We start from the raw sequence: 19,498 nt of genomic DNA, 5'->3' as shown, positions 1-19,498 counted from the left end.
GCCATATTAAACTGCCAAACACATCTGAACTCCTCCCCAGACTGCTTCACCAATATGACAATAAAAACATGCTTAAAATTGGCTCAAGTCTTTAGGGAAGAGAAAGCCTGGAGATAAAAAAAAAAAAAAAAAAATCCTTCTTTCTAGCAGAACTATTGGTATTCCACACTGGCCAGGATGAGAATTGCTAGACTGTCAATACTTGATATATGGTTACACAGCTAACACTATACACTTATAAATGCATGCATAAAGCCAAGGTAACAATTTTACATGATGTGCCAAGTGGAATAACCATGTGACGTGATGCCACAAGAGAGACTTGTGTAGGAATCAAGAAATGGCATTGTTTTCTATTCTGCAGTGTAAAATTGTGTTTAAATAGAAGAAAGGGACCATATGCTGAATGCCTAAAGGAACTTTGTCCCAACGTTTAGGCTTCAGTGAGATCCTGGAGCTGCTGTGCCATGGCCCCAGTGACAGTAGGCTCTTCAACCTGCCCTGAGCAGCTTCACCTACCAGGTGGCTTTCACTGGACCCGTGGGGAGTGGGGTTCAGGGTGCCTGTGTGTTTGTGTGTTCATGTCTACGTGATTTCAATGAAATGTGCTGGGCTCCAGGTATGTATGATTAGAAGCTGGTTTTCACGCTCAGCTCTCCCACATCCCAGGCGTAGGCTTAATTTGTTACATTGCAGGGAATCTAGAAGGAATCATTTTTTCTGCAGAAGCTATTTTACTTCGTACCAATTAATTATTCATTAAGCACAGAGAGCACCACATCTCCCCTAAATCGCGTAGTCTCCCCTGCTACTTTGCCACAGAATGCCTAATTATACAAAGTCCACAAATATCAGATTAGGAGATCAAATCCATAAAATTCACTGTCCACAACTAGGGTATTATTCTGTGAAGTGTTACATTCCCCCCCTACCCCTACCAACTGAGCAGACCATCCTTCCAGTGTTGCAGCTGAGGCCTGGTCACTGAGCTGTTACTATACTGTGACAAGGGTCTGGCTTACCTTTTCATGCACCTTCCTGGAGGTGGGGGGGAGACCTGGCTCAAGCACCCATATGCCAGGAAAGAGCTCATGTCTGAGAACCCAGCTAAAACCCAGCCAGCCGACTGCATTAGGGATGCTTCGCCCTCCGGCCTGGCTAGTTTAAATGGGCCTGGCCCAGCTTGCGGGCTGCAGAGTCCCGCTCCTTGGTGCCCCACCAACCCCACCTTCCCATCTTTTCCCTCTCCTTCCTCTAGCACATTAGCTAGCCGTGGGATTTGAGGCAATGAATTTCACTAGATGACAAACGCTAGGTGTTATGAAAGGAATGTGGCCCTGGGTAATCATTACTTGAAAAGAATAACCCAAATTTACTTTAAAAGTTACATATACCTCTTAGAGCTTTTATGTTAACGGCAACCACCTGCATGGAAATATGCTTGGGCCAAACCATAGATAGTCTTGCTTAGTCATAAGACCTCTTTTGGTACAATACTGTAACTTAGTAACTTACAAATGGAAAGTGATCACCTACTACTTCAAATATGTCACAGCAAGTTACAGTTATCACTAGGCCTTCACAGCAAATTAAAATTCTAACTACACGTGCACAGATCATTAAACATACAGTGATAAAAAAAAAAGATGTACATTTCCTTATATGAAGAAATTAAGGTATTTTTCGCATTTCAGGATTGAAGCATCTAACCTATATAAAATTATTTAGAGATATGAAGTAAATATCTAATCCAAAACTTAAGAAATCTTTTGTAATCTGCAAAATAGCCCTTTCATTTTAGTCTTTTTTAGTTTAGTTGTTTTTAGACCTTTCTCTCACATAGAAGAAACTGGGAATTTTATCCTCTAGATATTTAATAGTAATGTTCATATATAAAAAAATACGTCCTTTGTGGCAAGCTTGAACATACATATATATATATATATATATTTACAAACCTTCAGAACAAAATTAGCATTAAAAAACACAGAAGTAGCAGATTGACATAGTGCTTTATTTAAGCTGTCTGTACGAAGGAAAATAATGTGCATCCCTATCATATACGTGTAAAAATACTAAGGATGTACAGTGTACAAAAACAGTTTTCTTGTAGTTATTTCACATCCTTGTGGGTCATATACTTAAGGAAATAAACAGTTTAAGTATGACCAACAGTAATATGGTTTCTTGGGTTCATAGTCGTGTCTGCTTAATATCCTTAACCATATGACTAGATCTTGCATGGATCTAATGAAAGAACTAGCAAGGTCAAGAAATGTCACAAACGCTAAAGCTACAGGGAGGTAATTCAATTACCAATTTAGAGGTTTTTATTTAAATAAATACTTTACATTTCATGCTTGCCTGTAATGCACTACCAGGAGCAAGATAAGGAAATTCTACTGTAGACAGTACAAACAGTAGCAGCAAAGTGTGTACATTGAGGTGTAATATATAGACCCTGCAGTTAGTAAGGAAAGACCTTACTTTTGTACTCTAGGAGAAGCACATGGCCCCTGCAAGAACAGTCAGCTTTAAGAAGCYGCAAATGAAGATGGAAAAAATGTAAAACAATACTGGAATAAATGTTCTTTAAGCAACAGGAATGTACTGGAAGATGGATTAGTGTGGAAAGCAAAGCTGTGTGCAAAACTGCCAAAATCCAAACAGAAATGACCTATTTTCCTCAGAGATGGCTGCAGTACAAGAGGGCGTACTGTATGTCATGGAAGTCAGTACAAGCTGGAGTCAAAGCCTGAAATGTACTGTGCTTCAAAGGCCCAAGGGAACCAGCCACCAGGTACTGTCCAAATCCAGCTACAACTGGGAACAGTAAAGAAGAGCTGCAGAAGTTTCTCTCAGCACAGCTTGACAATTTCTCTCTCATCCATTTCTAACACTGGTGACAGAGACAAGAATTTCCCAACTCCAGGCAGCATTAAGTGAACGTTAACTCTCGCCATAATAACAACTTGATCAACGATATTTTGGAAGGCAGATAATACAATGCAAAGTGAAGTCTTGAAAGGTTTTCAAATAATTCACCAACAGATATTTACTGCAAACTGCATTCTAACTAGCTATGCAATAGTGATCTAACCACAGGGTTTCTTCTGCACATGAGGAACTGCTGGCCAGAGGCACAACTCCAGTTGGTCACTAGCTATAGGTGCCCTGTGTCCAAAAATTTATTGCTATTACAAGCAGAAAACATAGGAAAAAACCACAGGCATATAACATAGATTTTGAATCACTGCAGTTTTAGTCTGTACGTATGAGGCCTTTTCGGAGAACTAAATAATGCCTGTCTATTAAGTAATCAGTTATTTCAGTCACTCACTGCATCAGTGTAGACACTTCCACACGAACAGTGCAGAACAGACCTCCAATGCATTTGCTGTGCTCTTTTTCCCTCTCCATAGAGGAGTAATTTCTACAAGTGAGCATTTAGTGTTACAAGGTGACAGAATGAGATCCTACGTAGTTAGAATATACATCATGATATATTTCTGATTATCCATCCATTATTAAAGATAAAACACAACACACGAAAAATTGTCTAAATCAGTCTGTGTCTTTAGCTGCCTTGCTATAATGCCCATCTACCCCTTGATTGTCCCAGCACATGCACTGCCAGCAGTGGCTTTCATGCTAGGGTACTCAACTTTCAACTTCAAGAGGCTAAGGCATCTGCGTATGAACATTTCTCCTTTCAGACTCATCTACTCATTCATACAACGCAATCAATAATACTCTGTGATATCACAGTCTTTGTTGGAGCTAACAAGATATGAACACGGAGATACTTCAAATGATAATCCCATGGAGTGAGGGTTTTCCGATGTCATTAGCAGGGGCACGTGCACACCATGACTGCACTGACTGGCAGCTGCTTTAATAGCCCAACTCCTAGCACCAAAGGGTTTATTATTAAGATTATCATTGCTGAAGATCAAAGCTAAAGTTTATGCACACATTCTGTTAGATACAGATCTTCGGAAATGGAAAGACAACGTTTTCCTATCAGTGGAGTGTTGCTCATGATGTTTTAAATTCAGTCAATCAGGTACCACGGTTACACATAACATGCTGGATTTCATGACTTATTTGGTTGAGGGCAATCCTTCCTTGAGAATGGCTGATCCCAGACATTTACTGTTTTAATTATTACAATAAAGTGCTTTTCTTGTAATCACTGTGGTCTCAYTGTTCAAATGCATTTCTTATAGAACTGAAAATTTCTATTGTGGTGTCAGGCTTTTATATTATGTTAATCCTCAATGGAGTACAAGATGTAGCTTTTTTTCTTTTTCTTTCTTTTTTCTTTTTTTTAACCCTTTGGCACATGAAGTTGGAATTCCTCATCTCCATTGCCAAAGAATTAAAAGACAGTATTTCATTCACAAAAATCTGATTCTAAGCAATATGTACAATTTCAGAGCCTTGTTAAAATTTCCACATGGGAGAAAAGTGCATTATTCCCTTCAGCTTGTACAGTCCTTCCATATATTACAAAATTAACTGCTATAAGCCTGTTCTATCTAAGATGTAGCAGCATTTGCAAACATGACATATACAATCCTTATCACTAAAAATAAATACTACTGCAATATAACAAAAAAAAAAAAAAAGAATATTCAGAGTTAAACACCTGGAGAAAAGTTAATTCACAAACTCAAAATAAAAACAAATAAGGCAAACACCTGTTTACCTTGGTGCACACATTTTGGTGAAAGCAATACCATTATGCCTGTCTACATTCTTCAGCCATCAGAAGTGATGTATATCATGAAAGAAAAAGAAAAGCATGAAAAAGATGTTATCTGGTGCAAATTATAAGACCCCCCTTAAACAACTTCAAATGCTGCTTTTATGCCTTCATTTCTTGCATGTATAATGTTCGATTCTCCATGATTGCACATGAACCTGGAAGTTCTAAGTGGCAGGCTGGGTGAGCCCAGCCCTTCTGCTTCTTCTGTAGTATCCAACAGTAATTAAAAAATAATATATATATATATATTTATATATATCAACAGTTTAAGTCCTTCTCTCAAATGTTTCCCAAACAAATTCCAGCCAGATGTTAATGACAGAGACCTGCTTCAAGTAATGATATGCCTAACAAAAACCTTGCATATGTACATCACCACCCCTACGTTTCCTTGTTCTAACCAGCACAGACAGATGCAAGAAAATATTATAAACTAGTCTTTTTAGACTAATTACAATTTTGATTCATCTTCTAGAAGAAGATAATCTGGACCAACATGATTTCTGTTTAGCCTCCACTGTGAGGAAAAATAGATGACTATTTGCGCACAGAGTATACAATGCTGAAGTCAAGTCATCTACCTTCAAAGAAATTGTTAATTACTTCTTGACGTTACTATTATACTGAGACTGTGGGCAGCAGCAACAGCAGGAGAGCATATTTCATGCAAAAAACAAAATGGATTTTAGGTAAGTTTGGGGAGGAAACTTGTTCAATTTGGAATGATCTCTGAAAGTGCCCTTGCTATCTGAAATAGTATCTAGCACTGGTGGTGATGTTCAGGAATCATTTTCAGTGATAAACCTAAGATGACAGTGAAGCAGCAGAACAAAAAGTTATTCTCGTCCACTTGCAGAGTAGGAAAACTGGGGGAAATGCGGCCGCCTCTCATTGTCCATGCAGTCCATACCATCTTCATCATCTGCAGGAAGGGAGAAGTTCAGTGTCATTATATTTACAACAAAATTTTATTATCCACCTGATATGCAGTACATCACTCAGAGTTCAATGCTGAAGTGAAGATTGAAATTCAAGTAAATCTTTATTCACTTAAGCTTATGCACATACAGTAAAATGATGCTGATTTTTCAACATCTTTTCAATAAGTTATTATTTATTCCAGGGTTTTCTTAATTTTAATTTTGATGATCACCTGAGAATTCCAATTATTACTACTCTTTGTAGGCTAATCAAAACTTGCCAGAATATTTATCTTCTGGCAGCACAGAGACAGAAAGTCTTTGCTGATTAAAGCAACAAAACAATTTTCATTGCTTCTTAAGCTGAGTTCAGGAAATTATGTTCTTACTGCAGCCTTATTTAAATATTCTTTCATTTTGAAGGGAGTTAAAAGGAGGAATACCTACAAAATGAACAATTCATGCAAGTTCTATGTATTTCAATTCTTACATATTATTAAAGTAATTTGTAAACTATTTTTACAGTATTTATTGGGATCAGAGGAAACACGGACTAAGCCAAATTCATAAATATTTTTATTTACATAACTCCTGTAGTGCCAATGGAAACTAGGCACCAGATGTTGCCTAACTCTGAGGATCTGAATCTACATTCTCACATGGATTTTTAAACAGTGCTTATCCTTAAAGACACCAATTGAAACTGTTATTCTAACCATGTATTTATGTGCAACCTTTCAGAATTATGTATGTTTGTTTGTATCTTCACATATTCTACACCTAAAATCAAGAGTTAATACAGCTTTGAGCAATTGCTATGATTAGGCTGCTTGACCTTAATGGTGCTTCCCTGTTCCTGTAATTTCAACTGTACACAACTTTTACACCATAAATTTAAATCAACTTAATGTACAGAGCATGTTTGTTTCTTTTTTCCTATCAGTTTTCACTTAGTGTGAATTTCTAAAACTTTGTGATCTAAAAAAGAGAATCAATTTCATGGAAAATGTAACTATAGAAGATCAGTGACAAGATTGTTAAGCTCCGTAGTAACTTTCTGATAGTTATCCACACCTCCATCCTTAAACCCTTGTCTGCATAATCACATCAGGCAGAGATGATCTCATATCCTACGTAATACAATTACTTGTAGATTTTAAAACAAAACTCATTACACAACAAACCTCTTTTCCTGCCGCAACAGAAAATTCACCTTTGTGTTGCTGGTTATGTGACTTGCCGCAGCCTGAGACCAGGCAGGCGCGACAGCTGCCTGGGACGGCTGCTCGTACCAGCAAAGCAGCAGCTGATACCTGCACGGCTGCTGGGAACCACCCAGTATTTTGCTTTTGATTGCAGCGGGGTTGCAGCCTGCGCTAAGTTTCATTCTGCAGCAGCCACGCTGAGGCCAAGGTAGGTAGTTTAAGATCATGTCGCTAGGTTGGTACTAATCACCTGCTCTGAACGCAACAAATTTGAAGCAGACACCTTGGGAGTGGCCACATATTTTCTGCTGCTTCAGCCTCAGAAGGATAAATAGCCATTCTCATTGCATATGTGAAGTTTTAAGAGATTGTTATTTTATAATATTGTATCAATACTCTCTAAGTTAATCCAATTTAAACAAAATCTGTTCAAGTTACAAATCTGAACAAATCCTCAATAAGATAGATGGGAAAAGAAAAGGTTATTTTTTCATAGCAGGAGGACTTAAAATCACTTAAAATTACTGTGTTCATACTCTAAAAATACAAAACCTAGAAAACACTGCTGATTTATACACCAATAGAAAACCGTGACTAAATCTCAGAATCCTAAAACACCAAAAAATGGGCTAGCTCTATGAGGGTGTAATCAACTTCACCTATACCATTTATTGTCTACCTTTATGATCCTCTTCCCACCTCCAATTAAAAATTATTCTCATTTGGAAAGGGAATTCATTCAAGAATTCAGCAGCAGGATTTCAACTACTCTTTAACACTGGCTTGGTAGTAACTCTGTTAAGCCCTAGCTTGGCTGATCAGATCATTATTCCTGTATATGTAGCCAAAGATGTATAAAAATAAAAACTGCAGTAAAGTTAAATTCACTCCAACAAAGAAGGTCTGCAGAAGACTCAGTGCACCATTTAAATCTTTATTAATAATCTTCTTTAAGAGCTCTGCTGAAGCATGGGATTGATAGTAAATTTCATTTTCAAGTAATGGATATCTACACAAGGGACATCCACTTTTCTCTCTGGCAGCTGATGCTCTTTTTTTCGTCTGCAAAATATTTAAAAATGTTTAATGCTCAAAATTTAAATAACCCACAGAAGTCAGAAGCAGTCTCCACATGCTAAAAGTAGGGTTCATGTTCTAAGTACTTTGCTGAACTGGGACCCTTATTGCCAACCAGGAAATGTTTGAAGCTGGTGTTTTCCCTAAAATAAAGAATTATGGAACCACATGTGAGCTAAGCAAAAAACGGACTGATTATATATTTAAAGCTTTTTAATTATTCTTACTTTAAAGGTGCACTGTCATTGAGAGTTACTCTTACACACTTCTATATGAAGATTTTTACTGGTAATGGCAAGAGGAGTTTGTTTAATTAAAAAAAAAAAACCTTACACAGTACTTTATTATAAACTGATCATTTTAAAGTTGTGCTTATGCATAATTTCTAACTTACATTTTTCAGGCGGCGTTATTGTAATAGTCTGAGCTGTAAATTCTTCATCAAAATATCTGGTGTCTGTCTCAGATGTCACTTGAGGTTTAAAAGGAGGTACAAGCTGGAAAAGATCAAGAAACAAAACCAAATTACTATAACTGAAGCCAGCCAAATTACTACCAGGAAGAGAAATAAGGAATCTTTTTGCCCACACCCTAGACCAAGGGGTTGGTTGTAAGAGTGTCCATGCAGAGGCAGCTGAGTCTCTGACTTCTGGTAACAGACACAAGTCATCAGAGCTGTCTCTCTCCCAAAAATACTATCTCAGAATCTAGCTAATAACAAGATACTGCTAAATTCCCAGTACAGATGATTTCACATCATTTTCGGATAAATTGAGTTACATAAAAGTAATTACCTAGAAATTCTTCATACCATTCTAACTATCAGCATACCTGTGATGCAAAGGCACCCTTAGTTACTTCATCAGAACTGTTTGGTATATAAAGGTAAGGCAAAAGGGACTACACAGACAGTATAGTATGCATGATACACTTTTTGCAGCATCAAGGCCTACATCTGAACTTACATTTGAAATTATGTAAATATGAAAATAAATTTAAATTTGAAAAAGGTCAGTTCAGGCTTAAGTGAGTTTTGTGAATACATTTCTGGATCTAATCCTACCTACTTCTTTCACAGTACAGTGCAGTATTTCCCAACAGCAAATTACTAGGATCAGCTTGCAGCTTAGGGGCAGGAGTTCCTTACCCCACTTTAGCATCAGTCTTGCTATCCACTTTCTCCTTCAAAAGTATAGTCTATAGGCCAGTTAAAAACTGTAAGGCATGTTCACTATGAAAATTAAAATTGAAAACTGAAATTGTATTGTGTCAGTCCAAAACTATGAAGCAGTTTAGTATGTATGATATTATAAAGCAATTCATAGGGGGGATGATGTTTTGTTCTAATGTATCAATTTCCCTTTTTATATGAGGATAAATTATGGTGCTGCCAATACTATCAGAGTTATTGCATGGTTTTCACTAATTTTATGTTATTTCTCTCCTCAGCTGAAGAACGCTAACACCAAACAATCACTTTGTTAATTTACTCCACAGCATAGGGAGCAAAACTACAGTTAAAACCCCAGCACCGCCAAGTTCAATGCACTAGACACATTTTTATGATTGACATGATATATACTGCATTAGCTCTTCTTTTTGGTGATAATTTTTTTACAATAATAAGAATCTTCGTTATTTTCCTATGTTCAATGCACATTTTAAAGACTTTTTTTGTACTGCCTGGAGAGAGCTGCATGAGGTGGTAAATGCTAGAAGAACCTTCGGACCGCAGTCTTAACCAAAGGAGATGACACAATCCACAAATGGAACCATCCAAAAAATGCAAGCCTGTCTGATCAGGACTACACTGTTTGTGACTATGTAATTCTGCAAAACCAGTCAAAGGAAGAACTCTTTCAGTGAGATGCTCTTTACTGTAGACCTCTAATCAGACAATTATTTATTTTAATTTCTAATAGTTTACAGTTTCRGGTTTTCTGAGGAGGGAGCAGGCATAGAAGAAAAACATTAAAATCTGGTAAAGTGTTTATAAATGGGGCACTTAAAACATAACCAACTCCCCTCAGAACAACAACAACAAAACTTAAATAAAAGCATGTCTTAAGTGCAAACACACAAGTAAAACCCTTTTCCATTTTTATCATCATTACTAATACCCACACAAACTCTCATTGTTTTCAAATACAGGTTTAAAACTGCCACCCAATTCTTCTTATGTTTTCCTTTTCATACAAGACATATTAAATGGACAGCTGGTAAGGTGAAAGTTGTGTTAGCTGGAAAAAATATCTTCACTATACTTTGCAATATAAAGAACACATCAGAGTGCTGTGTCATTCTTTGGACACAGGATCAGATTCTGCTGTCACTCATTCCAGGATACATCTTGTCAGTCCTTCAGCATTATCTTCTCAGTTTGACTTCAACAGTTTGACTCTTTTCTCCCTGTAACAGTTTATTTGCCCTTTTAGAGTATACAGTAATAGCTATATTTTATTTCATCAAAAATCTAAAAATCAACAATCTATCACTTATATATACTTAAATAGTGCAAAAAACCTGATAATACTTTTACAAAATTAAATTTAGTTTTCATTTACATTTTCTTGAATGGAAAATAATAAAACAGCAGAGGGGTATTAAAGTAATGTTTTTGACCATTTTATGATAAATGGTTAAAGAGATTTATATAAAGATATATAAACACATCATCAGAAGAATCTTCCAGTTATAAATCCAGCTATATGCAGTGTTTAAAAACAAAGGATTCCTTTGTACTGCACAAATCCCTGCACTTTTAGAAAATTATTTTTTGCATGTGTCATGGCCATCCCAAACAGTTCTGCACACTATTAAAAGAAATGGCAGCCCAAAGTTGCATGTCTCCCCACAAAGCAGCCACAGAATTCCAACGCAGAAAACTACTGCAGTAAAACATCCCAGCCTGCCATTTTTCTCATATTCTCATTTTCCCAGTACTTCAGAGAAGACCTGCCATAATTAAAAAGGAAAAAAAAAACCCAAAGATGATATAAAGCCAAGCTGCATACTCTACTCAAGGTCAAGTGACCAACATTGCACATTCTTTTACAAGATAGTCTTACAGTTCTCAAAAACGGATGTAAACAATTTAGGTAAGTTCATTATGAAAAAAATCCATTAGAAAATAGATTACAGGTAATTTGAACAATCTTACTACTTCCCTGATTAGAATTTTTTTTCCAGATCACTTTTTTTCCCCACAAAATCACAGCATAGTTGGGGTTGGCAGGCACCTCTGGAGAAGGTYTGGTCCAACCCCGCTGCTCAAGCAGAGTCACTCAGAGCAGGTTGCCCATGACCATGTCCAGATGACTTCTGAATATCTCCATGGATGAAGATGCCACAACCTCTCTGGGCAACCTGTGCTCAGTCACCCTCAAAAAAGTGTTTTCTTAGGTTCCAGAGCAATTTCATGTGTTTCAGTTTGTGCCCATTGCCTCTCGCCCTGTTGCTAGGCTCCTGAGTGCGAGGAGAGCCTGGCTCGGTCTCCCTTACGGCCTCCCTTCAGGTATTTATATGTATTGATCAGATCCTCCTGAGCCTTCTCTCCTCCAGGCTGAACAGTCCCAGGTCTCCCAGCCTCTCCTCATATGGCCGACGCTCCAGTCCCTTAATCATCTTACTCAAAATGCCAATTCATAAAAACTAAAACTTTTCCTATAAAAATGAAAGAGAAAAAAATCCCAACGCACTAGCTGACAGGCTCTTCCTTAAAAACTTACTGGCTGACTACCAGCTTACTCTTGTTTTTCCCTCTCTCCCTCTTTTCTGACCACTAAAATCAGTAGGCTCCACCAGGACTTTAGATCATCCCCGTGTCTCCTCCATTTATCTGAAATAGTAACAGTTATAAAAACACTTTGAAAACTTTATTTTAGTAAAAGGAGCATGATACTAAATGATTCTTAAGGAACAAACAGCAACAACAACAACAACAATCAGTTATTACAAGCACCGTTAAAATAAATGTCATCAGTCACAGGTATGGTCCATAACGAAAGGAAGTTTTGTCCTCCAGTGCCACATTCAGTAGCTAGACTTCTAAGTGTTTAACAGAAAACTGTCAATCAGCAACATCCAGCAAGTCAGCCGATGAAACTATTAGTTATGCCAACAGTCTAGATAGCTGGGGGAGCAAAACAAGAAAAATGCACAAAACCCCAGGCTATAACTGGAAGGGAGGAACTCGATACAAAGTGCTTCACTGGTGCTTTGGGATTCATTCTTCTTCTAGACATTAAAAGCAGTAGGAGACTTCAGTGACTGTGATAACAAATAGGGCAGCCATGGGGCTCTCACCAGCAGCTTATGTTGATATTTATACAAGCTATACCTTCACATACATCAACAAACAGCCTATGGAAAAGAGAAGACAGCAGCTGAGATAAAGATGTACAAATACAACTCAACAGAGAGCAACAGGAAGGTTTTTTAATTCTTTCCATACACTTTGCTTCATTCCCTCACAGTATCATTTCCACCATCACAACTGTGAGGATAGCTAGAGCCAAGCATCATTCCTGCTGACCTGTCCTACCCCACCTACAAAAACCCAACTGTGTCTAAAAGCTTTTTAACACACCTCATGAAACTCCTGATCTGCCACCACAGGCACACCGCTCCCTTCCCAAATAAAAATCCTCCTCTGACCTCCATATAATTGGTATACTTTCAAGACATACTCCCAGCTTTAAAGGGAGAACCTCTAAAAATAATTTACCAGTTCCTGTAGAACTCTTGTCAAGAAATGAGGAACCAGCACATGGAGCTTGGGCACCACCTCCAGAAGAAAATGAGAGAAATGCAGTAAGAAATGCTTTCCTAACAACCTTTCACATAAAATGGAAGCACAGAAAATGGTGTAAATGATGTGCATAAGTGTACACAGAGGGTACTGTACTTCAACAAAACACTCAGGAGATTAGAGACAGAACCATTCATTTGAGACAGATTTTGTAAGCCATGTCACCAACATGCCAGGCCATGCTACGGAAACTTGGCAATTATTTTTTTTTGGAGGGGTGCCACCTTTGTTCATTAGTTGTCAGATTTTGTTTAAAAATAGAAAGTAAAATCTCCAGAAATTTTAGCTATGATGAGACTATCAGAAATATAAGTAAGGTGCAACCGCTGCAGGGATAACCACTTATGCTGACACAGAGCCTGAATAATAACTGAAAAACTTCTTCATACATCTCAAAGGAGTTTTAAGCTCAGAGGCTCAAAGACAAAGAACAAAATATTATACAACACAGTATTAACTACAGCTTTGATGATCACAACATGAAGACATCTATCTATACCCAGTGGCATTTCATGATGCCACAAGGAAATGGCAACTGGCTGCTATCTTCACAGCTTTCCCCCACTTCTGATCCAAGAAATCAAAAGTCCAAAAGGAATAATATGAGCACAGCAAGGCACACATAATAGTAGGTGTCCAAAAGCAGTAATGTGAGCTTTTGTTAAGCAGCGGCTCTGCCGGTTTGTGTGAGAATTACCTTGCTCGGTGCCTGCTGCCTAGCAGGGCAGGAGACTACATCTTCAGGATTCAACAATTTACTCTAAGGATCAGAAATACAAATTTTTTATGTACATGTGCTACACACACACACGTACATAAACACACACATATATATACATATATTTTTATACATACATGTATATATATGTTTGTGGGTGTGTGCACACGCATGTGTGTGTAAAAATAAAGAAATGAAAGTCTAAACTCTAGTGTTAATTTACAATTCTAAGATTTGAGGTTTAATACACACATCCAATTTCATACCTATCTGTCAGTGTGAATCTGCCCCAGCCATTTCCAAGGCCTGATGTTAGAAATAACAGAAGAAGCAATATTAAATTCTTAATATTCTGTATTATCTTCAGTGAATGGCATTTCCATTTGGCACCCATTGAGAATGGAGTCTGAGAAACACCACAGTTCAAGACCTGGGAAACTTGCCATGCATCCTGGGGGAGGAAAAGGGAGGGACAGGGGGAGGATTAGGGGCAAGTACAGTATCTCACTATTACAATTACATAGAGATAAACAAACTGCATAACACACCTTGAGCTTTCTTGAGCTTACTAAATCAACTACACAAATACTTCAATATTGCAGAAAATATTTAATGTTATTAACTCAAAGATAACCCATTAGATGACAGCAATCATTTGTCTTGGTGTTGTATAAGAAGGGGCTGAGTCTACTTCCAAGTAACTGTGATGAACTCAAACTGCCAAATGAAAAATATGACCCTTAAGAATGTCAATCTGATCTTCCTTCTCCTTTTAATTTAAAAGGAATTTTCCTTCCATACCACTCAAAATTAACTCTATGAACAGACTGCAGCCAAAATATACTCCGAGATGAAGTGTTACAGCAGTAAGTGGTGCAGCTATCCACCTCACCCAGTGAATTATTCAAGTTATTTAATTAAACTAGATTAGAAACTCAAAACTCACAAAAACACACTAATTCTTAATGGATCATATAAATATCACAAGAGCAGGCATTGTTGTTCAGTTTCAGTATTTATTCACAAGGAATAACCATTTAAATCTTACTTTTGGTTCAACTTCAATATGACATTCTGGGTTGTCCAATTAAAAAAAAAAATCACTGTTCCATCTCAATGTTCCATCTCTTCTTTAAAGATAAATTACAATGTATGAGATATGATTTCTGCTTTTCTCACAGCTTATGAATTTCAAAAATGTGGTATAAAAATAACTACAAAATAGACATTTCAATAATGCCTTCGTCATCATCATATGTTCATCATGTCATCATACGTTGTATTCCAAAAGTTTCCAACTAGTTTATTACTCAAATCTGACATGTATCAAAAACCGTATCAAATGTTCTTTCTAACTATAAAAGATAATTCAGTATTGTTAATTAAGTTAATAAACTCATACCCAGAAATCAGACTTTCATCCACCTTAAACTTTCCTGGAGAACTGTGTTGACAATATTGCAAAGTCGTTATCTTCCAGAATCAAACAGAAGAGACTAATTAGCCAAATCAGAAAGGAGGAAGAAATAAATTATACTGTGAGAAGAGAAGGGGTTCACATCACTGAAATACAGCTATGCATTCTCATCCTGTCCCAAGCATGCTCAGCTGTAACTGCTGAGAACATGTCACAATTCACAAAGATTTCACAACTCAGAAAAAATATTTGTACTAACAAAACAACTAACTTATTAAATGATATTCCAAGCAGAAAAAGTGTGTTTTCACATAAACTGAAATTCACTGACTTTAAAAGAACATCAGCAATGCTCACTGTCTTGAAATTTGCTGGTTTTCTTCATTCGTATCTGTTAATATGTGCTTACTCTTATGCTTCACTTATCCTCTCTCCAAAGCAAATGTTTGGTAACCCTAAAAATACTAACAATACAAAACCTTAGCTCAGTCTTTTAACATTAACAGTATAGGAGCGTATGAGAAGGAAAGTATTCTAGTAAGCAGAGAGAGTTCAAGGCAAAGCTTCCAACATTTCATCAACGATGCTACTTTAATTAAAAATATATAAATCCTTAGAATACTGATTTTTCTTTATCAGCAATAATGCTTTTTTGTTCTGTCTCTGATTTGAGGTCAGTTACCAAAGAAAACAGGAGCTGATGAGATTATGTAGCCTGTCAATCTGTATGTTCTCACCTAAGAAATCCTGACCGGTTAGACACTTGCACCACAGTGGGGAAAAGATTAGATGCCCAGACACTTCTCACAATATTACCAAAACTAGTTATTGAAGAGGGACTCTCCCTCCCTGCCCCCAATTTAGAGTTTCCCCTGAGGGAAAGACAGTAATTTGGGCTGAGCTGACCAGCCAGTCTCTCGCCCAGGCAGCAGTCCCAGTGCAGCAGGGAGACGGCAATGCCCCATGCACCAGGACAGGGAGCTGTGGGTGCTGTGGGGCAGCAAGTGGTCTGAAACAGCACAGGGAACAGAGAGCTGGCATTGCTGTGGAGGAGGGACACACAACACAAATCCACAGGAAACCAGGCTTCATTAGTTTTCGTTGCCCATGGACAACCTGTTTGTTTGCCAAGCGGCTGACACAACGGACAGAGAGCAGAGGAACCCCCAGGACCACAGTCACAATAATTTGTTTAAGAATCTGAAATCCTTCTGCAAACTCTCCTCTCTGCAACCACAAGCAGCTGGGGGTGGGAACTGATCACTACGTTTGCGCATATATTTTAAAGTATCACTGGAAACACAAATGAAAAGATCGGACTGGTTAGCAGTTTTCTGATCTTTTTACTACTTTGCATGGCAACAACGCAAAGGCAAGTAACAAGGGTCAGTTCTCCAGGCTCTATTACAGTGCAGATAATTGCACAAAAATAGCATGACGCAAATAAGAATTGCCTAAAAGCAGATGCTGGCATTTCCTATTTCCCTTCTCTCCCCTCCCTTAAATTCTAATAGGAAAGCACTTAAACACAGATTTAAGAGTACAGTTATACTGCAGATTTTGCCAGGCCTGAACACGGGGCTTTAACCACGGGATCTCATGATCTGCTGTTTTTGTGCTTTAAGTAAAGCAAAGGTAGTCACAGCTGGGGAAAGGGGAACAGCTTCTTACAGCTGCTTGACTTCACACTGTTAGCTGCTGCCTCCACACCGAGATACGTGCCATCGTGCGTGCTCCTCCTCCAGTCTTCAGCAAGGTCAGACACGTTAGCTGTAACCTTTACTGCCACTTGCCGCTACTCCCTCCCCAGTTGTTATTGCTTCCCCTCCTGTGTCCGGGGGATAAATTTGTTAGTGCTCTCTAATTTACTTCAGGAGTAATCAGGTATTATTGGAAATCAGAAGACAACACATGTGTCCCAGCCCAAATTCCTGTACAGCTTCCTTCTCATTTCATCCGTATTATACGTAGGAGAAAACCCACATCTGGATTTCCATTGACATCAGGCTACCTGAGTGTTTCAAGATGTGTGCCTGAAGACATATCTGAATTCCTACCCCTAAATTAATTTTCATGTGTTTTTTGTTCAGCGAAAGACCCTAGACAGAACATATGACAATTTAGGAATATTTTTGCAACCTAAATAAAAATATCCTGAAACAGTTCTTAAATGAGTAACAGAAATGTCAAAAAGCTTCATGATTCTAGCTAAAAATAAAACAAATATTTTATTTAGAAATATATGGGCTTTTGAAGTTTTCAGAGTTTGCCAAGCTATTCAATTTCTCATACTCATGCATGGAGATAAAAACTCATCAGGGTTGAGATGATCACAGGAAGAACCTGGCACAGACTGCTCTCTTTCATATGCCCTCACGTATTTTTCTGCCAAAAATAAATACATATGATCACAAATGCTAACTACTACACATTTATCATTTAAAGGCAACGACCTTCTCTGCTCTAATGTACCATACAACATTTTATTATCACTGTGTAGTACCAAATAAGTTTAATTAATTAGCAGTATCAGAGAGCTAGTAATTCCATTTGACCATTTGGATCCATTTGACCTGACAGAGCTACTGTTTGTTGCATCTAATCCTCTTAAGTTTGTGGACATACAATTTTGTCTCTAATCACACTAGTAAAGTAATAACCTAATAAGTACAGATATGTACTTTATCTCTAGTAAAATTGATAAAATTAGCAGCACAATAGCATAGTGCGCGCATGTACAACACTATCCCCCAGAAACTATTTAGAATACACATGATTTTTTGGTTTCCATTAATCCAAATATGAACTTCAGTTCTTTCATTACTAACAGAAACACACTCCTGAAATGTAGCCAGAAAATTACAGTTTCATGGTGCATAAACCTCAGGCAAAAATACTGTGAAATGTTTTTACTATGCAAATAATTATATCAACTATAAATTTCATCAAGTGACCCTACTACTGAAGGCTACACTACTGATAATAAACAGCAACAACAATAGAAGCAAGCATAGGATAAATCTCTTTGAAAATCCAATTTCCGTTTGATGCACATTCCTTCTGAGTTATCTTAGAAATTATATCACATTATAAAACCTCAAAAACATTGATATAAACATTACAATAAAAAAACTCAGTGAAATTTCATTAATCATATGATTACACTTAAAGTTTACATTTCAGAGCATGGTCTTACACTCTTTGCATAATTCAAAACTGATAAAATTGTGTGTGCAGAAGGAATGACTGTACATTTTAAACAACCAAATGAATGGTTTTATAATAAGAATAAAAGTAATTTTGAATTAAACAGAAAAACGTACTGTTGGTAATAATTTCAACAAGTTGTTTTCCATAAAGAACACGTTGTGTGCCAATACTGCACAAAATAATTCCTATGAATCCTCAAAGTTAATTGTTCAACTGAGGAAATACAATTCACTTTTACTAGCAAATTTAGTTTCTCAAAGCAGCAGTGGACAAAGTAAACAGTGTAGGACTACAATTTCTCCAGTTATAAGTCACCACTAAGCCTCATCCACCTCCATGCACATGAAAGCAGAATACCTGCATTAAATACCTCCATTTATTTTAATAGCTCAGGATCAGATCTTGAGTGAAAGACACTGGTCTTTGATTTGGAAAGATTCGAAGCATGTGCTTAAAAGTTAAGAAAATCTATATTTTCTTAACTAAAAGTAATGTTGAACAGAGTGTAGAATTGAGAACTCTGTCTCTAATGTAAAATAATTAAGAAATTTTTTTCAATAGAGCAAGAATGATCTGACAGCTTTTTCTTTTTCACCCACTCCCAGCACCTTGTATTAATAAGTTTTGCAATTTAAATGATTTTAGTATAATTTTAAACTTTGGACAGGTCCTGAACTTATATTTTTAGATTTTATCATCAAGGTACTTCTATACAATGTTCTTACACAAACAGCCAGTGGTTGAGCTCACAAAGAAATCTGATTAATGTACTTGTTCTGATTATTTATTTATTCTGAAGTTTCTCAAGATATCATGATACATCCATGGAAAAAATCACACTTAAGCTAGTATCAGGTAATTTCAGATAGTATCATATTTTTATCATAATATACAAGTTCTTATTCCAGTTCTGGTATTTGTCAGAGAAATATCACACCTACATCAACCACGTAGTTTGAAAATGCCAGTTCAACAACAAYTGAAGAACAGTCTTACATTGTAGCATGAACATATTCTGCTCATTCATACATCTTCCATTTTCTTTTTATTTAAACAAAGCAAAAAAGAAGAAAAATCTATCTTTTAAAATCACATGGTTCAACTGGAAGACTAACAATATAAAAAAGTTGGAAAAAACAGAAAAAGACCTTAATACAAAACAGAACAGAGAAACAACAAAAGACCAAAATAGCAGGGGTTTACAGCAATAAGTAAATAGTTACAAAAGTACGGAGATATCTATGTCTGTATCTAAAACAAGTTAAGTCAAATTGAGTTTCACTACTGAGAAAGATAACTTCATTTTCTAAAACCATCCAAAAAGTGTTGAACATCACAGGAACAAGACTGAGTTTAGACAATACTGCTCA

General features: G+C 37.0%; 1 protein-coding gene across 11 annotated transcripts in view; it reads right to left on the bottom strand.

Annotated features, from left to right (window-relative positions):
- Positions 1 to 1,993: 1,993 nt before the first annotated feature.
- The window catches only part of AKT3 (AKT serine/threonine kinase 3), a 153,996-nt gene continuing 136,491 nt past the window's right edge, over positions 1,994 to 19,498 (bottom strand). For 7 of the 11 annotated variants that reach the window (XM_026082009.1, XM_026082001.1, XM_026082068.1 and 4 more), the window contains 2 exons: positions 8,368 to 8,470; positions 1,994 to 5,693 (listed from right to left, as the gene is read on the bottom strand). In XM_026082009.1, coding sequence (XP_025937794.1) covers positions 5,608 to 5,693; positions 8,368 to 8,470 — 189 coding nt within the window. In that variant the 3' untranslated portion in view covers positions 1,994 to 5,607. Of the gene's footprint in view, positions 5,694 to 7,890; positions 7,959 to 8,367; positions 8,471 to 9,955; positions 10,383 to 13,917; positions 13,953 to 14,903; positions 14,975 to 17,186; positions 17,304 to 19,498 lie in introns of those variants that run through there. The other 4 variants (XM_026082026.1, XM_026082033.1, XM_026082052.1 and 1 more) reach the window with 4 other exon arrangements.

The sequence above is a fragment of the Apteryx rowi genome, unplaced genomic scaffold (assembly GCF_003343035.1).
Source record: "Apteryx rowi isolate R43461 unplaced genomic scaffold, aptRow1 scaffold_117, whole genome shotgun sequence".
NCBI classification, from domain to species: domain Eukaryota; kingdom Metazoa; phylum Chordata; class Aves; order Apterygiformes; family Apterygidae; genus Apteryx; species Apteryx rowi.
The sequence above is the reverse complement of the archived record's forward strand: the minus strand, read 5'-3'. Positions and strand labels throughout refer to the sequence as shown.